The following is a 20,854-nucleotide window of genomic DNA, read 5'->3' on the forward strand; positions in this document are numbered from 1 at the left end:
TTCGCCAAATTCCAAATGGAATACTTTAACGTGAAATAACCAAAAATGAAGCACATTTCGGGGAAAACTCATTACAACTTATTTAAAGTGTTTAAAAAAAGCTTCATTTTTGTTTTATAAAAAAAATTTCTAGCATCAAAATTAAAAAGTTACGCTCAAAATAAAGTTAGTCACTTTTGGTTTTGGTAAAAAAATCGAGAAAATCACCCCCTAATTAGTATCTTAAATGAACTTAATCGTTACGACTTCACAAGTTTCTTGACTCGTGTATATATTGTTTATATGATCTGTAAGTTTCATCGGTTCAAAGTCCTTACTATTGAAAGGGCTGTAGTTAAAAGGGGTTGAACGAGTCACTGATCACGAATGTATGCAAATTTAGAAACACCAAATCTTAATCAATTTTTGTCTAACAGAAAAACAAAAAAATACATGATATTTAGAAAAGCAAATCTGACTTTTTTGTTTTTCGAGATTTTTGGTATCTCTAACAATTTTTAAGTTATTTTGAAAAAAAGCATATTTTCCAAAATTTAAATTTTTAAAAATTTTACTTTGAAACCAAATTTTTTCAAAAATAATCACTTTGAATCGATTAAACTTACAGATCATATAAAGACAACATAAGTAAAATCATTTGTGGAGCAGTAACGATTAATTTCATTTAAGTTGCTAATTAGGGGTTGGTCTTCCCGATTTTTTTTTGCAAAAACAAAAGGGACCAACTTTATTTTGAGCGTAACTTGCTTAAATTTAATGCTAGAAACTTTTTGTAAAAACAGATATAAAGCTTTTTTTAAACACTTTAAAAAAGTTATAATGGGTTTTCCCCAAGAAGTGCTTAATTTTTAGATATTTCACGTCGAAATATTCTATTTGAAATTTGGTGAATATGAATCTATTTTTCATTGGCTATAACTCTAGTTCTACTAGATCCAGAGACCTAACGCGTACACCATTTGTTTTACTTTTTTATAGGCTATATTTTTGCTAAGAACGTTTTTTTCAATAAAATACTTACTTTTTGAGTTATTTGCGAAAAACCGTCTAAAAATGTGGTTATTTTGTTGAAAAATGAATATATTCACTCGCAAATAACTCGAAAAGTGTTGCCTTGGCGAAAAAGCTCTATAGAACAAAAGTTACTTAACATTAGTTAGTTTACCCATTTCCGGACTTATTTTGGACATATATTTTTTCACCCCCAAGAGGGGGTGAAAGTCACCCCCAGGGCAAAAGCACACATCGGCACAATATCACTTTTTTTCTTTGACATGTAAGCTATATGCATGCCAAATTTCATGTCAATCCAAGCGGTTCTTTAAAATTTAGAGCAAAAACCGTGAAAGAATGGACTATTATTGATGGAAACAAATCTTATGATTGTATACAGGGTGTAACGAAAATACAGGTCATAAATTTAACCACATATTCTGGGACCAAAAATAATTTGATTGAACCTAACTTATTTTATTACAAATGTGCATATAAAAAAAGTTACAACCCTTTGAAGTTACAAAATGAAAATCCATTTTTTTCAATATATCGAAAACTATTAAAGTTTTTTTTATTGAAAATGGACATATAACATTCCTATGACAGTAGCATCTTAAGAAAAAATTATAGGGAAATTTGGACACCCTATAAAAATTTTATGGGGGTTTAGTTCCTTTAAACCCCCCAAACTTTTGTGTACGTTCCAATTAAATTATTATTGTAGTACCATTGCTTCAACACAATATTTCTAAAACTTTTTTGGCTCTTTGTACTTTTTCGAAAAGTCAGTTTTTATCGAGATATTTTGAATATTTTTCAAATCCACCACATATTTGTATATGGTTATACGATTATAGAGACTTGGTAATAATATGAAAATTTATGTATGATTTACATTTTTAGGTATATTTTAAACCGTATTAAAAAAGAAGCCATATCACGATAAAAGGTGCCTTCTCGAAAAAATACAAAGAGGCCAAAAAGTTTTAAAAACATTTAGTTTAACTAATGGTATCGCAGTAATAGTTTAATTGGAGCGTATACAAACATTTGGGGGGTTTAAAGGAACAAAACCCCCATAATATTTTTATGTAAACATATTAAAAAAGAAGCTGCAACTCGATAAAAACTGCCTTATCAAAAAAATATTAAGAGCCAAAAAAGTTTTAAAAATATTGAATTTAACTATGTAATGGTATCACAATAATAATTTAATTGGAACGTACAGAAAAGTTTGGGGGGGGGGGGTTTAACGGAACAAAACCCCCATAAAATTTTTATGGGGAGCACAAATTGCACTATAATTTTTCTTTAAAATGCTCCTGTCATAAGAATGCCACATATTCATTTTCGATAAAAAATCTCTAATAGTTTTCGATATATTCGAAAAAATCGATTTTTATTTTGTAACTTCAAAGGGCTATAACCATTTTTTCTGTGCATATTTGTACTAAGGTAAGTTAGGTTAATTCGAATTTTTGGTCCCAGAATATGTGATTTAATTTATGACCTGTATTTTTGTTACACCCTGTATATTAATAATATAGGTATGCAAAGTCCGCAGATAGTGTGCTACTTTTTTTATAAGCAATATGGCGCCCCAAATCGTGTTTTTTTTAATTATTGCTCTATAAATCCATTAAATAAAAATTCACCGTAATTAAATTCTGTAAATAAAATTTTTCTCGGAAAATGCAGGTTTTTCCACAAAATCTTTAATTTTCAACTAAAATTTTAGGTAAGTAGCTAATAATGTAATTATTTATGAATAATTAAATAGCTTGGTGACATAAAATTTCTTTTAGCATAGATTATATTTCCAGAAGCCGATGGAAATTGAATGAACAGTATAGCAACAATTAAAGTGTTAATTAAAAATGTATGATCGCTATAATAACAATAATAATTAAAATACATAAAAATAACTATAATTTTTGTATAAAACTTCACTATACCTATCTAACGTACTTTACAGAATTAAAATTCGACTATTTAAGCAGCCTCAGGAATATTTTAAACTATTAACAATTTTTTGGCTTATAAACAATTGGCTTATCTCGGCAAGTATTAAATTAAATTAAATTATGAAACCGGTATTGGAAAGAACGCGACAAGACGCTTATTTTAAAAGAAAAAACGTTTAATTGTGATGAATGGTTCCTGAGATACAGCCGGTCAAATTTGACTGTCATGACGGCGAAGATATAAACAATATTATTTTCGCAACATTACCTTCTTATTTCGGTACTCTTTATCCACATAAATTTTCATATCTTTAAAAGACTCAGACCATATTATAATAATAAAAACTGTGAAAAAAACCAAAAATACCAAAATTTCAATCAAAAATTGGGTTGGAGAAAATGGAATCTCAAAGTTCAAAAGCGGTAAGTATACGTTCAAAAAATGCATTTTCTCAGCTTCCCATGGAGCAATTTTCTTCATTTTTTTTGTTTCCACGTCACTCGAGAAAGGCCACCTAACTAACGTATTCACGTATTCAGACGAAGATATCAATAAAATATTTGTTAAAATTATGAGTGCGAGTAAGATGCACCATTGGACTGCTTCACACTCACATGGACGGCCGTCTCAGTACGCGGTTAGCGCTCAATATTAACAATTAAAAATAACCGCTTAGTAATACTTCGATAATAAAACAAATTTCTTCAAGATCTTGTATAGGGGGGTCACTCTGACTTGGTCATTTTCTGACTTTTATAATAATATTTTTTAACCAAATTATAAAGCCTTGAAAATGGTCATTTTCGCATTTTTCAAATGTTACATTTCGCAACAAACGATGAAGGCGTCGCTGAAATTTCGGCCTATTTTGAAGAGCTCGAGCAAAAGTACTATTCGGATGGGATAAAAAAATTGGAACATCGTCTTACTAAGTGTTGTTTTTTCTATCAAAGGCTAGTTTTATATCAATACACCCTCGTACATTGTAAATCATGATTCGGGAGTGCTTCTCGTAACGTTAAACGTGTCTTGATTTGTTTATTTCTAGTGCATCTTTATTGTGATTTTAGTATAATATGTTCAACGTGGAATTAAGTAAACACTTCTGTTGTATATAGGTATATGATTTTATTAAAATTCTTAAAATTTATCCACAAGGGAGTGGAAGTACAAAACGTTTTCGGTCAAACTGACCATCATCAGCGTAAACGTCCAGTGTACAAGTAATTGTAACAAGCCACTTCAATATGTGTAAAAACCTCTAAATTACATTATTGTTACGTTATATATTAAAAAGTAATCGACATTGAGTCGATGTCTTAAGATTTTAAGGTATACATGTGGATGTATTTCATCCTTGCTCGAAAATTGCACAAGGTACTTGTGTTCTAGTGAGAGGTTAACGACCAACTCGTTAGAGACAACGTTAAAATCTTACGACATCGACCCAATGGCGATTACTTTTTAATATATAATGTAACAATAATGTAATTAAGAGGTTTTTACACCTATGGAAGTGGTTAGTTACAATTACTTGTACACTGGACGTTTACACTGATGATGGTCAGTTTGACCGAAAACGTTTTGTACTTCCACTCTCTTGTGTATAAATTTTAAGAATTTTAATAAATTCATATACCTATATATTATAACAGAAGTGCTTACTTCATTCCACGTTTTTTTATCGAAGGTATACAGCCAACTACAGGCTTTACCCTTTTTAAAGTTTTAACATATTCACCCAATAATCGAATTCTGTTATCTCGTTTCGAGATCTCGTTTCTACTTATCAATACGTAACAACCACCATTCCACTCATCTCTTTGTTTTCTTCAGCTGTTAATAAAATTAAAGAAAACTAAAAAATCTTGGAATCTTTGCAGTTGTGTCACTGAATAAAAAGTCAGTAATTTACATGTGTTCATAATTTTTTAACATTCTTCCCCAAGTAGCTGATCTCCTTCTACGGCATCCAGCATCCAGTACTTGTTTTAGAATTCTTCGATAAACCGCTATTGGCAACATAGTATCTGCATCCGAGGATATAAATAATACAGGGTGGACGAGACAAACAAATATTTATATTTTATAGTACGCTACAACACACCTAAATTATGCTTATTCAATTTAATATGTCATTTTTTAAAGAATCAAAAATATATTAGTGTTTAACTCTACCATACTGTTTTTTAGTCGAGTTTTACACAAATGCATTTAACTAGATCGTATAATATTATGTACACTTAAAAAGCAAAGTTCTTAAAGCTGACAAAGAAAAAGGTTACTTATGATATGTATCATTGAAATAAATTAATGGGTATATAATATTCAAAAGTGAATGTCACGGTATGTAGGTATCAAGTAATAAAGTATTTTTAAATTTTGAAATTGGAGATAGTTCTACTACATTCATATTTTATGATGCCACCAAATACACTGTACTCTCCACCTTTTGATTTTGTTTTTCACACACTGTCTGTTGTATCTACTACTATTATTCTTGTAGATATTATATCATTCATTTGTATTTTGAGTCCTACACCCTATGGGTAGAAAGAAAGAAGATCTCCTCTTAAGGTGTATTTTTACGTGTTTATTTAATTTTAAAATCGCCAATTTAATAATATTTCGGGGGTGTCCGGACCCCCTAGACAGCCCCCCCGTTACGTCACTGTCCATCAATGCTTTGTCAACTGGATAGAATGTTCTGGTTTTGTTTTTTTTTGTTTGAATTTATATCCTGTTTTTCGTCGTTTTTTTCTTCATTGCTTTACTTATCTCACATTTACTTGACGCTCTCCAAAACATTTCTTATACCTAGTTACAATCTCGTCCCTTGCCATCAGTTTTGCTTTGTTTGCTCCTACGTGTGACTTGATTTGTTTAATAACCTCCTTTCTACATGTTTCTTGAATGATTCGTTTTTATATTTTTTTACTTTATTTGCTTGTGATATTGTTCTTCTGCTTTTTTTTTCTTCATATTAATCATTCGAGTCGTGTGCTAGCTCATCTGAAAGGTTATTCAAGTGTTTATTCAGTAACATAAAAATTAACATAATTATTTAGACAGGTGTTCAATACAAAAATAAAAATATATGTAATTTATTTAATTCAGAATACATTTTTCTGCTGTCAGAGTCAGAAAATAGGAAAAAATGTTTATTTGACAAATTCTTTTTCGCTTAAATTTGATGTTAAAGCTGGCACTCACCAGTACTGCCTCTTGGTAGTTTGAACATTAAATTTAAATGAAAAGCAATATTTATTTGTGCAATTAATATTATATTTTTTTGTTCCCTGCCAGCAGTAAAATGTATTTTGAATTAAATAAATTATATACAATACATACTTCTGTTTGTGTCAATTAATTTAATTAAAACTTTTTTTGGGTACCCTGTATAAAAAATTATGTTAATGTTTATATTACCAAATGAAGAATTGAATAACCTTTCAAATGAGCTATCACATGACTTCTATTCTTATTTAAAAAAATCAATGATTACGTCATCACGCCCAGATGGATGTCGTCACTATCATATATGCCAAAAAATCATAATTTAAAAACAAAAATCGAACTGTTTCGGGATTTATTTCCAAAATTGCCCATTCATGGCAATGGAAGCAAGTGGCGCAAAATAGAAAACACTGGATTGAATTGGGGGAGGCCTATGTCCAAAGGTGGATTACTTAAGGCTGCAGAAGAAGAAGAAGCGTATTAAATAAAAATGAATTTATTCTAACCTTTACGTGCTCACTGTATACATCTATTTTAATAGACATTAATATTTGTAATAATCTGGTGGACTTTATAATGCATATTTTATTGATATTTTTGAAGGTGAGTTTATAATATGAAATCATGCGTTTTATTAAAAACTTTTTATCGAAGACCCATAGAACTCAAAATAATAAATGCTAGAATGCTCTTCGTTTAAATCAAAAACAGCCAATTTTATGTTGCTGTAAAACACGCCGGAAATACGGTCTCTTCTTTTAATAACATTTTACATGTTACATCATTCATAATTTTGATTGTGTTAGACCAAACTCAAAACAAGCTTTATTGTTTTATTTGGATTTCAACATTCGTGTTAGGTATTTAATTACCGAGTGATGAAAAAGAAAGCGTAATATTTTGTAAATTAAAATAATTATTATGACAGCTGCTGGACATATAAAAGGTTGCGACCGTGGAGCGAAGCATGCTTTATACTAGACAGTATCAAGCAGGATTTGAATTTGGTCGTTCAACTCCCAACCTTGAGCATCAATAATTTTTCACCTATCAATCATAGGATAAACTGTGGGAAAGTCTAAAAGTTATGAATATAATTATGGATATGTGCAAATATAACTCTTGATTTTAGTAACAATAACAAGACTTTCCTCAATAGGATAGGTATCGAAGAGTCACGAAATTAACATCTTACTAGGAGATTTTAACGCGAAAATTTTAGCTTCAGTCTCCACAAGAAAATTAAGAAAATTGCTGGTATCTTCTACCTGGTATCACATCTCGAAGGCTTCTAATTTATTCAACATATTAACCTTCATGATCCAGATTTCACATCCATACAGTAATAGAGGATACGCATACCATTTTAGGAACTTGATGCTTAGTTGTAACTTCAGCTGAGAATTGCACAGTATAGATCTTAGTTTCATAAATGCTCCCATTTTCAATGGGAAATAAGCCACAATTTTACAAAAAAAAAAAAAAGATTTTATTAACGTTTCGAAGCCCAAATTGGGTTTCGTTGTCAAAATACAAAATACTACTAAAATAAACAAAAATGTTGTTGCTAAGTAAAAAATTTCTTCTAATAATTTGTTTAATCTGACTCATTTATATTGGCAATTTAGAGGTATATTATACATTTTAAAGTAAAAGACTTTAAAATGATATCACCAATATTTATGAGTTGCGTTCCAGGTACGACTTTACTAAAAGATAGTTGATAGTTCATTCGATTACATGAAATCAATCCCAACTCAAGAATATCCGTCACAAAAAAATCATAGAATGTGACCTGTCTTTAAAAGGACAACCAAATGCAACGATGACAGTAAAATTCTCGCGTTAGAGATTCCATAGTAAATCACAAGGGAAAACCAGGAAAAAACCTCGTGATACTATCCCGACATCGTAAGTATTTGGTCTTACATTTAATTTACTTTCAAAAAGTAATACCAAATTCTGACTTTAATATGTTTAAATTATAAATAATATTAATAATACATAGATATACAATAAGTAATACTAAAATATAAAATTTGTACTAACTCGATATGTTATTGACTTACTAATCGTGGTATTTTCGTTCTATTGACTTCCTCTTTCAGTATGGGTAACCACATCCTACTGTATTCTACCGAGGAATTTGCGACACAATTGGTTTCATTTAGCATAATTAGAGCCGCTTCTTTGATTTTTCTCGTTTTACTCTCTGATTCTTTCAGGACTATACTTGAATCTCTCCACTGAACTCTATGTTCATTATCCGATGCGTGTTGACATATTTGAGATCTATCAAATTCTCTATTTTTAATATAAGACTGATGTTCACTTATTCTAACGTTTAATGGTCTTGATGTTTCACCTAAATAAAATTGTTCGCATTCACAAGGTAATTTATAAATGCAATTTTTTGCTCTTTCTTGTACATTGTTAGGTTTAGTTTTAGATAGAATAGATCTCAATGTGTTTGTTGTTTTGAATGTTGTTGAAATTTTGAATTTATTTCCTATTGTTTTTTTAAGTTTCTCGGATAGTCCTTTTATATATTATGGTATTGTCCTTTTCATGATCATTTTTCAGTGCGTAACAAATGATAGGAAAAAGGGTAAGTCCGTGATAATACACATTTATGACATTTACTCTAACATGACATTTTAGTTAAATCTGACAGTTGTCAGATTTTATTTTCAATTTGGAATAAAAAGAAATCAAATGTGTTTCTTGCATTTATAAAATGGTATTTTCTTTGATTTGTACAGTCTTATAAATTATACAGATTATATTTGTAATATTATTATCTAATTAAAAAAAAATTATTTTTTTATTATGGCGCCATCTATCGACAACTAGAATAACTAAAATAAATGTTATAAAAATGTCACCGACGAAATGTAATCACCGACGTGCCTTTATTTCTGTCACATACAATTTAATGTGTTAGAAAGAAATCGAAAAGCTGTGACGCACTGAAAAATGATCATGAGAAATACTGTATTGATATTTTCCTCGTATTATTTCTTATGAATGTTGTAGGATCCCGTTCTAAGTTGTTCTGTTCCATTCGATCCAATCTTGACAATTCCTTATTTATAAACGATGAAGGATAATCATTTTTTAATAAAACAGATGTTAACAATTATTGTTTTTCTTCTAAATAAATTTTCGTGATTTACTATGGAATCTCTAACGCGAGAATTTTACTGTCATCGTTGCATTTGGTTGTCTTTTTAAAGACAGATCACATGCTATGATTTTTTTGTGACGGATATTCTTGAGTTGGGATTGATTTCATGTAATCGAATGAACTGTCTTTTAGTAAAGTCGACCCAGGAACGCAACTCATAAATATTGGCGATATCATTTTAAAGTATTTTACTTTAAAATGTATAATATACGTCTGAATTGCCAATATAAATGAGTCATATTAAATAAATTATTAGAAGAATTTTTTTACTTAGCAACAACATTTTGTTTATTTTATTAGTAGTATTTTGTATTTTGACAACGAAACCCGATTTGGGCTTCGAAACGTTAATAAAATCATTTTTTTTTGGTAAAATTGTGGCTTATTTCCCATTGAAAATAGTTGATTATAAAAATGCCACAAGGAAATAGCTTCAGAACAACAAATGCTCCTCTTGCAATTTCTATACGAGTTTTAATTTTCTTTTGTTTATATTAAATTTCTTTTGTTTATCGTTCTTATTCTACGAAAAGAGAACAAAAATTATGGTGATTCACATGGGTAAATTATTGCTGACGTATTAGTGGAATATGATATTCCTAGCATCGCCCGATGGCTTGATCAAGCTTAGGTTTGCAATATACTTTCATCGCTATCGAGACTCACTTAACCTTTCCTAGTTAGAAGTCGCTAGCCTGATTCACTTCAGTCGTCTCACAAGTCTCTCTGATGACGGGTATACCCTGAAACACGTATAAGAGAATGGCCAGGGGCTCAAAATTGTAAATTGTTTATGTGTTAGTGGAGTATAAATATTCCTAGCATTGTCCTGAATTAAATTAAGCCACTTTAAAACAAAGCATCACAGGAACGCACCAAGATATTCATTTTATAATTATTGTCACAAACATTTTGAAATGATTGGAAAAAAAGACAAAGCAAAGCAATTTTCTTAATAATTGGATTTTCTTAAAAACAATAAATTGCGGAAAACCACAACCCGCAAATTTTCCAAATAATCAGCAATTTGTCTGTCTTACCGAGATTAGCGGTCATCCCTTCCAAGTCCTTGGGCTTCCTTTTTCGCGGTCGGCCCTTCTGCCTCTCTACCATTCATTCTCTTACAAGTATTTCAGGGTCTACATATCATCAGAGAGACTTGTGAGTAGACTGAATTGAGTCAAAACGTCCCGGCTTATATGGCAATTATATTAATGTGAAATAATAATATCAAAGTATGCATTTAAATGACGAGTGACTCGAATTTACTCAACCGTTTATACAGGGTGTCCCGAAAAGATTGGTCATAAATTATACTAGACATTCTGGAGTTAAAAATAGTTAGATTGAACCTAACTTACCTTAGTACAAATGTGCTCATAAAAAAAGTTACAGCCCTTTGAAGTTACAAAATGAAAATCAATTTTTTTCAACATATCGAAAACTATTAAAGATTTTTTATTGAAAATAGACGTGTATCATTCTTATGGCAGGATTATCTTAAAACAGAATTATAGTGAGATTTTGATCCCTTAAACCCCCCAAACTTTTGTGTACGTTCCAATTAATTCATTATTGTGGTACGATTAGTTAAACACAACGTTTTTAAAACTTTTTTGCCTCTCAGTATTTTTTCGATAAGTGAGTTTTTATCGAGATGCGGCTTCTTTTTTAATATTTACAAAAAAATTGTATGGGAGTTTTGTTCTTTAAGCCCCCCAAATGTTTGTGTACGTTCCAATTAAACTATTATTGTGGTACCATTAGTTAAACACAGTGTTTTTAAAACTGTTTTGCCTCTTAGGCTTTTTTTTGATAACTCAACTTTTATCGAATGGCTTCTTTTTCAAAATATACCTAAAAATGTAAATTATAAATACATTTTCAGATTATTAACAGGTCTCTATAATCGTACTTATAACCATATATACAAATATGTGGTGGATTCGATAAATATTCAAAATATCTCGATAAACACTGGCTTATCGAAAAAGTCCTAAGAGGTAAAAATGTTTTAAAAACAGTGTGTTTAACTAATGGTGCCACACTAATAATTAAATTGGAATGTACACAAAAGTTTGGGGGGGTTTAAAGGAACAAAACCCCCATAAATTTTTTATGGGGTAAACAAATTTCACTTTAATTTTTATTTAAGATGCTGCTGCCATAAGAATGCCACATGTCCATTTTCAATGAAAAATCTCTAAGAGTTTTCGATATATGAAAAAAATTGATTTTCATTTTGTAACTTCAAAGGGCTGTAACTTTTTTTGTGTGCACTATTGTATATAGGTAAGTGAGGTTCAATCAACCTATTTTTGACCCCAGAATATGTGGTATAATTATTCATGACCAATCTTTTCGGGAGAGCCTGTATATATTTATTTTGTTTATCGTTCTTACTTAACCGAAAGAGTACAAAAATGATGGTGATTTACATGGATAAATTGTTAATGTATTACTGGAATATAAATATTCCTAGCATCGACCTGATTATAAAAATTAACCTAGGGCTATGAAAAGTTTAGTCAGGTAGTACTCATAATGCACAAGAAATTGAAAGATTTATCAATGAGCTTTGATTCAATTTGTTTATCCTAGAGAGCTTTTTTTGCAATTTTATTGCTCAGAAACTAATAATTATACAGCGATTCTGCGCGTACCACATGAAAGAGGACACTTACATTTTCAATATATTTAAAAAAACTCAATAAAACTCATTTTTACCACTGTAAAAACATTTTACTAAGAAGGTAGTCATTTCTGGCTTATAAAAAATAATTTGAACAACTTAGTTAATATTGACTTTGTTAATATTGTTAACTGTTATTGTTAATATCCATGTTGTTAGTTGAAAAGCAGCTGGAATTTTTACACGAATTTAAAAAAAAAGTTTCACCTAGAACAAAACTTAGGGTCAAAGTTAGACACTTTTTTATTTAACTTACAGCTACTCTTTTTATATATGCTGCTTTTAATATTCCTTGAACTTGTTGATGCATTTTGATCGTTCTTTTTTTAATTTGCTCGTAGAGTACATTGTAAATATGCAATTTTTAGTCATACTAATAATAAATACCCATCCTGGATGGGTCAGTGTCCTGGCACAACGCTTATTTCTCTGGACCAAAACCAAGGCATCCCAGGGACAAAGCAAGATGTTAATTTTATAAATGACCCAAACATTTTAAAACGATTTTAAGAAAGCGAAAGCCTAGCAATTTTCTTAATAATTGGATTTTCTGAAAAACAATAAATTGCAGAAAACCACAACCCGCAAATTTTCCAAATAATCAGCAATTTGTCTTACCGAGATTAGCGGTCATCCCTTCCAAGTCCTTGGGCTTCCTTTTTCGCGGTCGGCCCTTCTGCCGCGGCGTGGTCGGCGCGCCGTTAAAGAAGGGAGGAACTTTACCGATCGGGTCCGCCGGTTGCGGAGGCAGAGAGGGGTGGTGGTGAAAATCGGGACTGGGAAACGGGGGCGGGTAATGGGGGTGGTAGATGCCCCCCGAAGGCATCGACAGTTCGAAATGGACGCGGCACAACACTGAGCCGTTTCGCATGCCGAACTGATCACCTTTCGTCAAGATGGCGTTGCACACTTCACAAGAAAAACAATGAACGTGGAAGACGAATTCTTTCGCACGCATCACCAGTTCTGAGGAAAGGATCGTCACGTGGCACCGGGCGCAGCTCTTCATGCTAAATAACCTGAAATCAAACAAATATTGATTAGATAATATTTCGCACATAAGACAAATTATAACATATTACACATCATTAATTATAAAGAAAATTTTCCCAAATAGTGCAGCGCGTAGGGGAGACCGGGACACAGTGGGCATTGGGGCACAGTGGTCACGTCAAAATATCTTTTAAATGGAATGCGTTGCTACTACGGCTACCCAGTAGAGAAAGGCAAAAATAAGTCCAAGTGTTGGAGTTTATAATACAACCTAGTAGTTAAGGGGCTATCCGAGTGTAAAAATACGAAATTCATATACTTTTTTGGGAATTTCTAAAATAAAAAGTACTATACCAATTGTTTTGAAAATTTGCACAAACATTGACTATAAAAATGAGTACATGTAAAACAATCTTCATAAAAAATATCGAAAATTAAACGATTTATGCGTTATCTACTAACACCGTGAAAATAAAAACATGGCCCCACTGCTGCATTGATTTGGACTAACAGATATCCTGAAACATAAAGTTTCAAAGTGATTATTGAAGTATTAGTTATTTCCTATACCATCAACTAGGATTTTTGAAAAATATTAAAATTTGGAAAAATGACGAAGTGTTAAAAATTTCTTTTAAAATTAGCTAAAACATTTTCAGTCTCAAAAACCGCCAAATTGACATTTTTTATCCGATCAAAACACCCCTAGTTGATGGTATAGAAAATAACTTATATTTCAATAATAACTTTGAAATTTTTTGTTTCAGGATCTCTATTAGACCCAATCACTGCAGCAGTGGAGCTATGTGTTTATTTTCACGGTGCCAGTAGATGGCGCATAAATCGTTTAATTTTCAATATTTTGTTATGAAAATTGTTTTATATGTACTTTTAATCCAATAAATGCTCATGCCAATTTTAAAAACAATTGGTACAGTACTTTTTATTTTGGAAATTCCCAAAAAAGTATATGAATTTCGTAATTTTACACTAGGATAGCCCCTTAAAGCAGATTACCAATAAAAACTCTAACTACAAATTTGTGAGTGTCAAGTAATAATTTGTCCAAAGTTTGTCAAATTTCTGGCGGATTCGATTAAAGGAAATTTATTTAAAAAAAAAACAAAAAAAAACATTGTTTTCAGTATGGTCGGATGTAGAATAACATTTTTGGATATTGTTTTATGTGCTATTAGATTGAAAACTTAGTTTTTTTGATAGCAGTTGCCGCTAGGGCATCCCTGCCTTTTCGTTCGTTGCAATCCGTGACTGCACGCCGGGGTTTGTCCTAGTTGGGTCAGAGAGAGCAGCATATGTGCCTCCTGATGAGAGACTAATAAGTTACGAAACCGGTAGGGGTGCTTGCTGCCCTGTCTGATTGAACTGGAATGATGATGCGGCTGTAGTTTCGTGTTGCAACGAAATTGAAAATGGTTATTCATTTTTGATTTTTAAATTTATTTTCTTTATGTAGTTGATTGTTGCATGTATTAATATTCTACTGTCCCATAAAAATATAAACAATAACGTTTTGTATTGAATATACAGTGATGAGCGCACTAATAACCGGCAAAATAGCGCAAAAGATGGAAAACATATTTAATTACATTACGAAACAAAAAGACATGAAACTAGTGGAGATGGAAATGATTGTTATAAACGTATAAATTAACATTACTTTACATAGTTTCCCACCTTTGGACGTATAAGAGGAGTATGACAACTGTCACTGTGACAGTAGAATTTTATAAAATACTCCTGTCACAAACGTCTAAAGGTGTGGAAACTATGCAATGTAATGTTACTTTATACCTTTATAACGATCATTTCCACCCCCACTAGTTTAATCTCTTTTTGTTTCGCAATATATTATACAGTGCCGGCAAAAAAAATTTGCGCTATTTTGCCGGTTATTAGCGCGCTCATCACCGCATAATAATTTACAACATAGTTGTACTTTGGGGCAGAGTGGTCATTTCAAAAAGGGGCACAGTGGTCACTACTTTCTCAGGTTTAGAGAAGTGACCACTGTTTCTCATCAGAAAATGCCAGTGTCTTATATAAACTATTTTAGGCAAATATGGTGAGAAATAGAAAGATGAAAACGGAAATTGCTCTTTCCAGCGAAAAAACTATGCTTGCAGCATTGAGAATTGTTTTCAATGGCGGATGGTCAATTAAACCTATTGCAATGCAATTTTCTACGCACGTCGTGCGGGAAAATTTACTTTCACGCACGCCGTGCGGGAAAGTGCAACTTTCGGAAACGAAATGCGTGCGGGAAAGTGTCTCTTTTAGCACGGCCGTAGAAGAAGTTTATTTCGGCGCAGTTCCTTATTACATTCAAAACCTAAATCACGTCAGTGATTTCTAATTTTTTTAAATGGTCGGCCCAAGGACCGTATCATATTCTTCGGATTTTTTGGCTCCTGTTTTTTTTTTTTGGACGTGCAATAAACTCTCATTTTTTGACGTGCAATAAACTCAGACTTCAGCTATTAGGTATGTTATTGAATTGAAATTTAAACTTTTATTTTTGGCAAAAGTGTGGGTGTAGAAAAAATATAGTATGCAACACGTGCAGAAAGGTATTTTCTTACTCATTTTAAATGCAATTTTTCAAACTCATGAAAAATTAAACATAGTTTCAAAAGTTATGCATCACTTAAAATTATGCTCATTTTCATAGTTGATTTTTTCGTGAACACATTAACGGATTCCGATATTTTTTTTATAATTTTAGATTTTTTTTTGGTATTTACAGAGTTGGACAAAGGAGTTACTAAAACTTCTTTTTTGTACTCATACCGGGTGGAAGAAAAGATACGTTTTTCTGATGTTAAATTTGAGACATCCTGTAGGGAGGACAAGGTATAAGTGTAGGTATATATCGAAATCGTATTGTTTTGTGAACATATTGTTTTTTGAATGTCCCTGATATCTTTAGAAACAAAAAAAATATACGGGTTTATTCTTTAACATGACGGGTTTTAACTGAAACAAAACAAAATTAACAATAAAAAATAACAGTTAACAAACCTTTAAAAACAAAAAGGCACATAACGTTAACGATTCTGGGCAACACCTTAAGAGTTATTTGTGGACCAAGTGAGCGGTATGCAGAGCGCAACATAGGAGAGGCAAGATTGTTTAATGGAGGCTCTGTGGTGTTTGGGGTGGAATTTCCTTCAGGGTAAGTACGGATTTGGTGTATACGTGGAGGCTATTTAAATAGCGAGATGTTCATTGCCCAGATTTTCTTTCTTTGAGCACTCTGTTCCTTTCGCACTAGATATAGGAAATAATTTCATCTTAGTGGTATGATAAGACATGGCCTCCTCACGTATCGCATGTAGTCAGTTAAAACACAAATTAAAGAGTAAAACCGTCTAGTTTCTTTGATATTAAAGATCTTTGCACCTTTTACTCTCTACAGGGTATCTTAGACTTTTGTTTCAGTTAAAATACATGTTTAAGAATAAATCCGTCTATTTTTTTGGTTACTAAAGATATCATAAACAAGGCGAAAACGGCGGGTTCGTTGGGAAAAATGTTCCCATGAGATTTTTTTTGCATAATAACATTCGGAGACATCCCAGAATAAGGTTCAAGAAGTCGCCTACGTAAAAAGTGGTCCATTTTTTTTTTAATCAAATTGCAAAAATCAATATTTTTGGCCCGGACAATTTTTTTTAGGTTTTCGGACTATTCTGGACAAAAAAGTTTTCCTATAATTTTTCTGTAAAATTGATCGTTTTCGAGTTATAAGCAATTGAAAATTGAAAAAAACGAAAAATGGCGATTTTCAAAGCTTAATAACTCGGTTAAAAGTTATTATTAAGAAAGACAGAAAGTGACTAAATCAAAGTTTAAAGTCTCCCCTACAAGATCCTGAAGAAATTTTTGTCATTATTTTATTACTGAGCTGTTATTTTTAAGTAATAATATTGAGCGCCATGCAAGTGTTAGGCGGCCGTAAATGCTGAGTGCGAGAGAGATGCCATTCCGGCAGTCCAATTGTGCATCTTACTCGCACTCACATTTACAGCCGCGTCAATACGATCAAACCGCTCGTTGTTCTTAATTACAAATAACAGCTTAGTAATAAATTAATGACACAAATTTCTTCAGGATCATGTAGGGGGGCTTTAGGCTTTGATTTAGTCACTTTCCGACTTTCATAATAATAATTTTTAACTGAGTTATTAAATCTTAAAAATGGCCATTTTCGCGTTTTTCAAATTTTAAATTGCTTATAACTCGAAAACGATTAACTTGAGAGAAAAATTATGAAAGACCTTTTTTGTCAAGAATGATCCAAAACATCTAAAAAACATTTATCCGGGCCAAATATATTGATTTTTGCAATTTGATTAAAACATATTGTTAAAAAAAATTTGGACCACTTTTCACGTGGGCGACTTCTTGAACCTTATTCTGGGATGTCTCACGAATGGGATTATGCAAAAAAATCTCATGGGAATATTTTTCCCAACGAACCCGCCGTTTTCGCCTTCTCTATCAGGGACATTCAAAAAACAAAATGTTCACAAAACATAAGACTACAATACGATTTTGATGCACACTCACACTTGTATCTTCTCGTCGCTACAGGGTGTCTCAAACTTAACATAAGAAAGCCATTTCTTTTCTTCCACCCGGTATAAGTACAAAAAATAAGTTTGGGTAAACATTTGCCCAACTGTGTAAATACCAAAGTAAAATCTAAAATAATAAATAAAATTATAGAAATTCGTTAATCTGTTCATGAAAAAATCAACTATAAAAATTAGCATTATATTAGGTGATGCATAACTTTGGAAACTATGTGTAGTATTTCGGCCCTTGTTGTACTACAGTCTATGTAGGTATTGAGTAAATATCCAGTTTTTTGCTAAATACAGTACAATTAAGTTTGATTTTTCGTAGAATGAAGGTTTTATTGTAAGTAATGATTCGCACCTGGTCCGTCCATACCCCTATAATTTACATTTTTGCACGATTGATCATTTTTGATTGTTTACCGTGACAGATTTTACGTCAGTAGGTGACATTTACTAGCAACTCGACGGTAAGTAATCCAACTCGACGGTAAGTACTCCAACTCGACGGTAAGTAATTCACTTACCGTCGAGTTAAAAAATCTCTAAATTTTAATTTATTTTTTGAAAGAATAAAGAAAACTAACGAATTATTTATTAATATTGAAACTGATGGTACAATTTGTTAAATTATTTAATGAAATCCCACTTGTTTGGGCTGTGGTTTCACTGCTAACAGAAACTCCTGCAGAATCGTATACATTAGTATTGCACAATACTAGTACTAGTATTGCACAATATTTTTTTGGCAAAATCTATTTTATTTTGAAGAGAATTTTCTACATAGCTTTCTGCCACTGTCGATGAACGCCAACCTCCATGACGCTTTAATCCGAGGACATCAACACCTTTATTAGCCAAAAGCGTTGCTGATGTCCTCCTGAACGAATGGCCAGTATAGTTCTCGGGATTAGGCAAATTTAAGAATTTGGCAATTTGAGAAGGCCAGCCCCCGATTGTCCCTTTCCCTATTACTTGAGCACAACATTTTCCTTTGGCGTATCTTAAGAACAAATGATTTGATTTTACTTGTAATGGACGAAGTTTTATATACTTTTGCAGAATTTCTAAATATGGAATTTTATCGTCTGGTTTATTAACGACTGTAAAAGTACGCTGGATATTCGTTTTTCTATTGGGTACTTTTACAATCATTAAACCATCGGTTTGTTGGATGTCATTCATAGTAATATTATATAATTCTTCTCTTCTACAGGCACCAGATATTCCCAATATCATTGCGACCTACAAATTATGAAAAAATCTTCATTAGAGTATTTCTTTTACCTAAACTAGCTTATATTACCTTGTGAACTAGAAATTCTTCATCCGGTGCTTCCATCAGAAATTTTTCAAATTGCTCCCGTGTAAAAATGCTCGCTTTCTTAGGCCTGTAGCCAACATTTTTTCTCTTCAAATACGCGATCAAAGTTGAAAACTTGGAAATATCAATGCCATCATAAAGAAAAACGGTGGATTTAATCATTGAATATTCTGCCCAGAGGCTTCCAGGAGCTTTCAACTGCATATGTCTTGGAACGAAATATGCCAATAGAGTCTTTTCTTCGATTCTTAAATTCTTGCCTTCGCACCATTTTTTAAAACTTTGGTAGATATGTTGATAACGGATTTTGGATTTTTCGGGAATAATTGCGGAACACCCTTCTTCCCAAGCCCGTTCAATTTCTTCAAATTCACTTTCGCTCATATTTTAATTTATAATAATCAAAATTGTACTTAAAATTTTGACAACTAAATAAAAACTCAATTCTCCATTGTTATTATGCACCCTAGTTACTACCTAACAACCAAAGTATCTATCTCGATAAAATGAATGAAACTAGTCAATATGACGAAAAGGTTTAATTTTATAATTTATAATGGTATCAATCGTGCAAAAAACGTTATAAGCATGTCGAACGTTAAGGGTAACCGATCTCAGACAATAATTGGAGTTGTCGCTCCGCTCCTCCTCCAAACAATTGTCTTCGATCGGTATAAAACCCTTACCGTTCTCCATACTTAATATACTATTTTTAATTGTATTTTTGTAAAAAAAGTTTTAATTTATTTTTCAATATTAAAATTATTCATTTTGGTGGACAATCCGTAAATACGAGTAGACTACTAATTCAGTGAGTTAAATTATTAATTTTTATCTTTTTCGAGAAAAAGCATTTAAAGTTTTTTGTTTTATAATTACCTACTCGTATTATTTTAAAAGACAGAACAGTCGCTTCCAACTTTCTGTCTGAAAAGTGTATATGTTACAGTTCAAGTTGATTATCTAGTTGGAGTTGACTCCAACTAGTTGGAGTCAACTCTAACGGCTGGTTTCAGTAAAAGTTGATTATAAATATAAAATGAAGATTTATATTCAACATTTACTAGTAAAAGTAGACTCCAACTAGGAAAAGTATACTCTTCCCAATGCCATTTAGTAAAAGTTGATTCTGATTCACACAAACAGCCGATTCTAGAAATTAAATGTTACTGAATATGTTCAAATTAGTCTAGGCTGTATCGTCGCCCCCGTTAGGTAAATTACTCCGATTCGAATTTTTTGCACAAACTTACTCAAAAAGAGGTCCTTGATCCATACCAGGTCGCTCCAGTACCTTGATAGATAAATTGTTTAAACAATTTTTTTTAGACAAATTCACACAAATAATTTTTTCACTTCACAAAATAATTTTCCTAACAAGTGCAGAAAGTCATACTTTTCCGCACGCGACTGCAGTTTGCCGAACGACGCGGAGTTCGGCAAGCAGTCGAGTGTGGAAAAGAGACTTTCTGCAAGCGTTAGGAACAATATTTTTTCTACGAGTCTTTAAAAAATGACCAAATCTTAATCAATTAATTTAATTAATATGAAAATACATACACAAATTAATTCTTTGACAAGGTTGTCAAAACCAAACTTTCAGCATAATTGGTTAGCATGACGACGATCTTGGTTTCCATGACGACGATTCAAAACCACTGTTATTGTCTACTGATTTGACTTTCGAATATTATGTCAAAATTATTTTATTTCATCGAATTCTCGCGTTAATTTCATTAAAACATGAACACAATAAGATATATTTGAAATAAATTAGTAAATAATATCTAAATATTATTATGTAAAAAATGATCGACTCATGGAAATCCTAAAAAATAAAAATCTAGATGAAAGAGATT

The 20,854-nt window shown here is 31.7% G+C and overlaps 1 protein-coding gene across 1 annotated transcript in view; it reads right to left on the reverse strand.

The window, feature by feature from the left end:
* LOC114330350 (LIM/homeobox protein Lhx9) overlaps positions 1 to 20,854 on the reverse strand; it is an 811,204-nt gene that overhangs the window by 201,212 nt on the left and 589,138 nt on the right. The window contains exon 4 of the mRNA XM_050661390.1: positions 12,696 to 13,096. Coding sequence (XP_050517347.1) covers positions 12,696 to 13,096 — 401 coding nt within the window. The remainder of the gene's footprint in view (positions 1 to 12,695; positions 13,097 to 20,854) is intronic.

The sequence above is a fragment of the Diabrotica virgifera genome, chromosome 9, assembly GCF_917563875.1.
Source record: "Diabrotica virgifera virgifera chromosome 9, PGI_DIABVI_V3a".
Classification (NCBI taxonomy): domain Eukaryota; kingdom Metazoa; phylum Arthropoda; class Insecta; order Coleoptera; family Chrysomelidae; genus Diabrotica; species Diabrotica virgifera.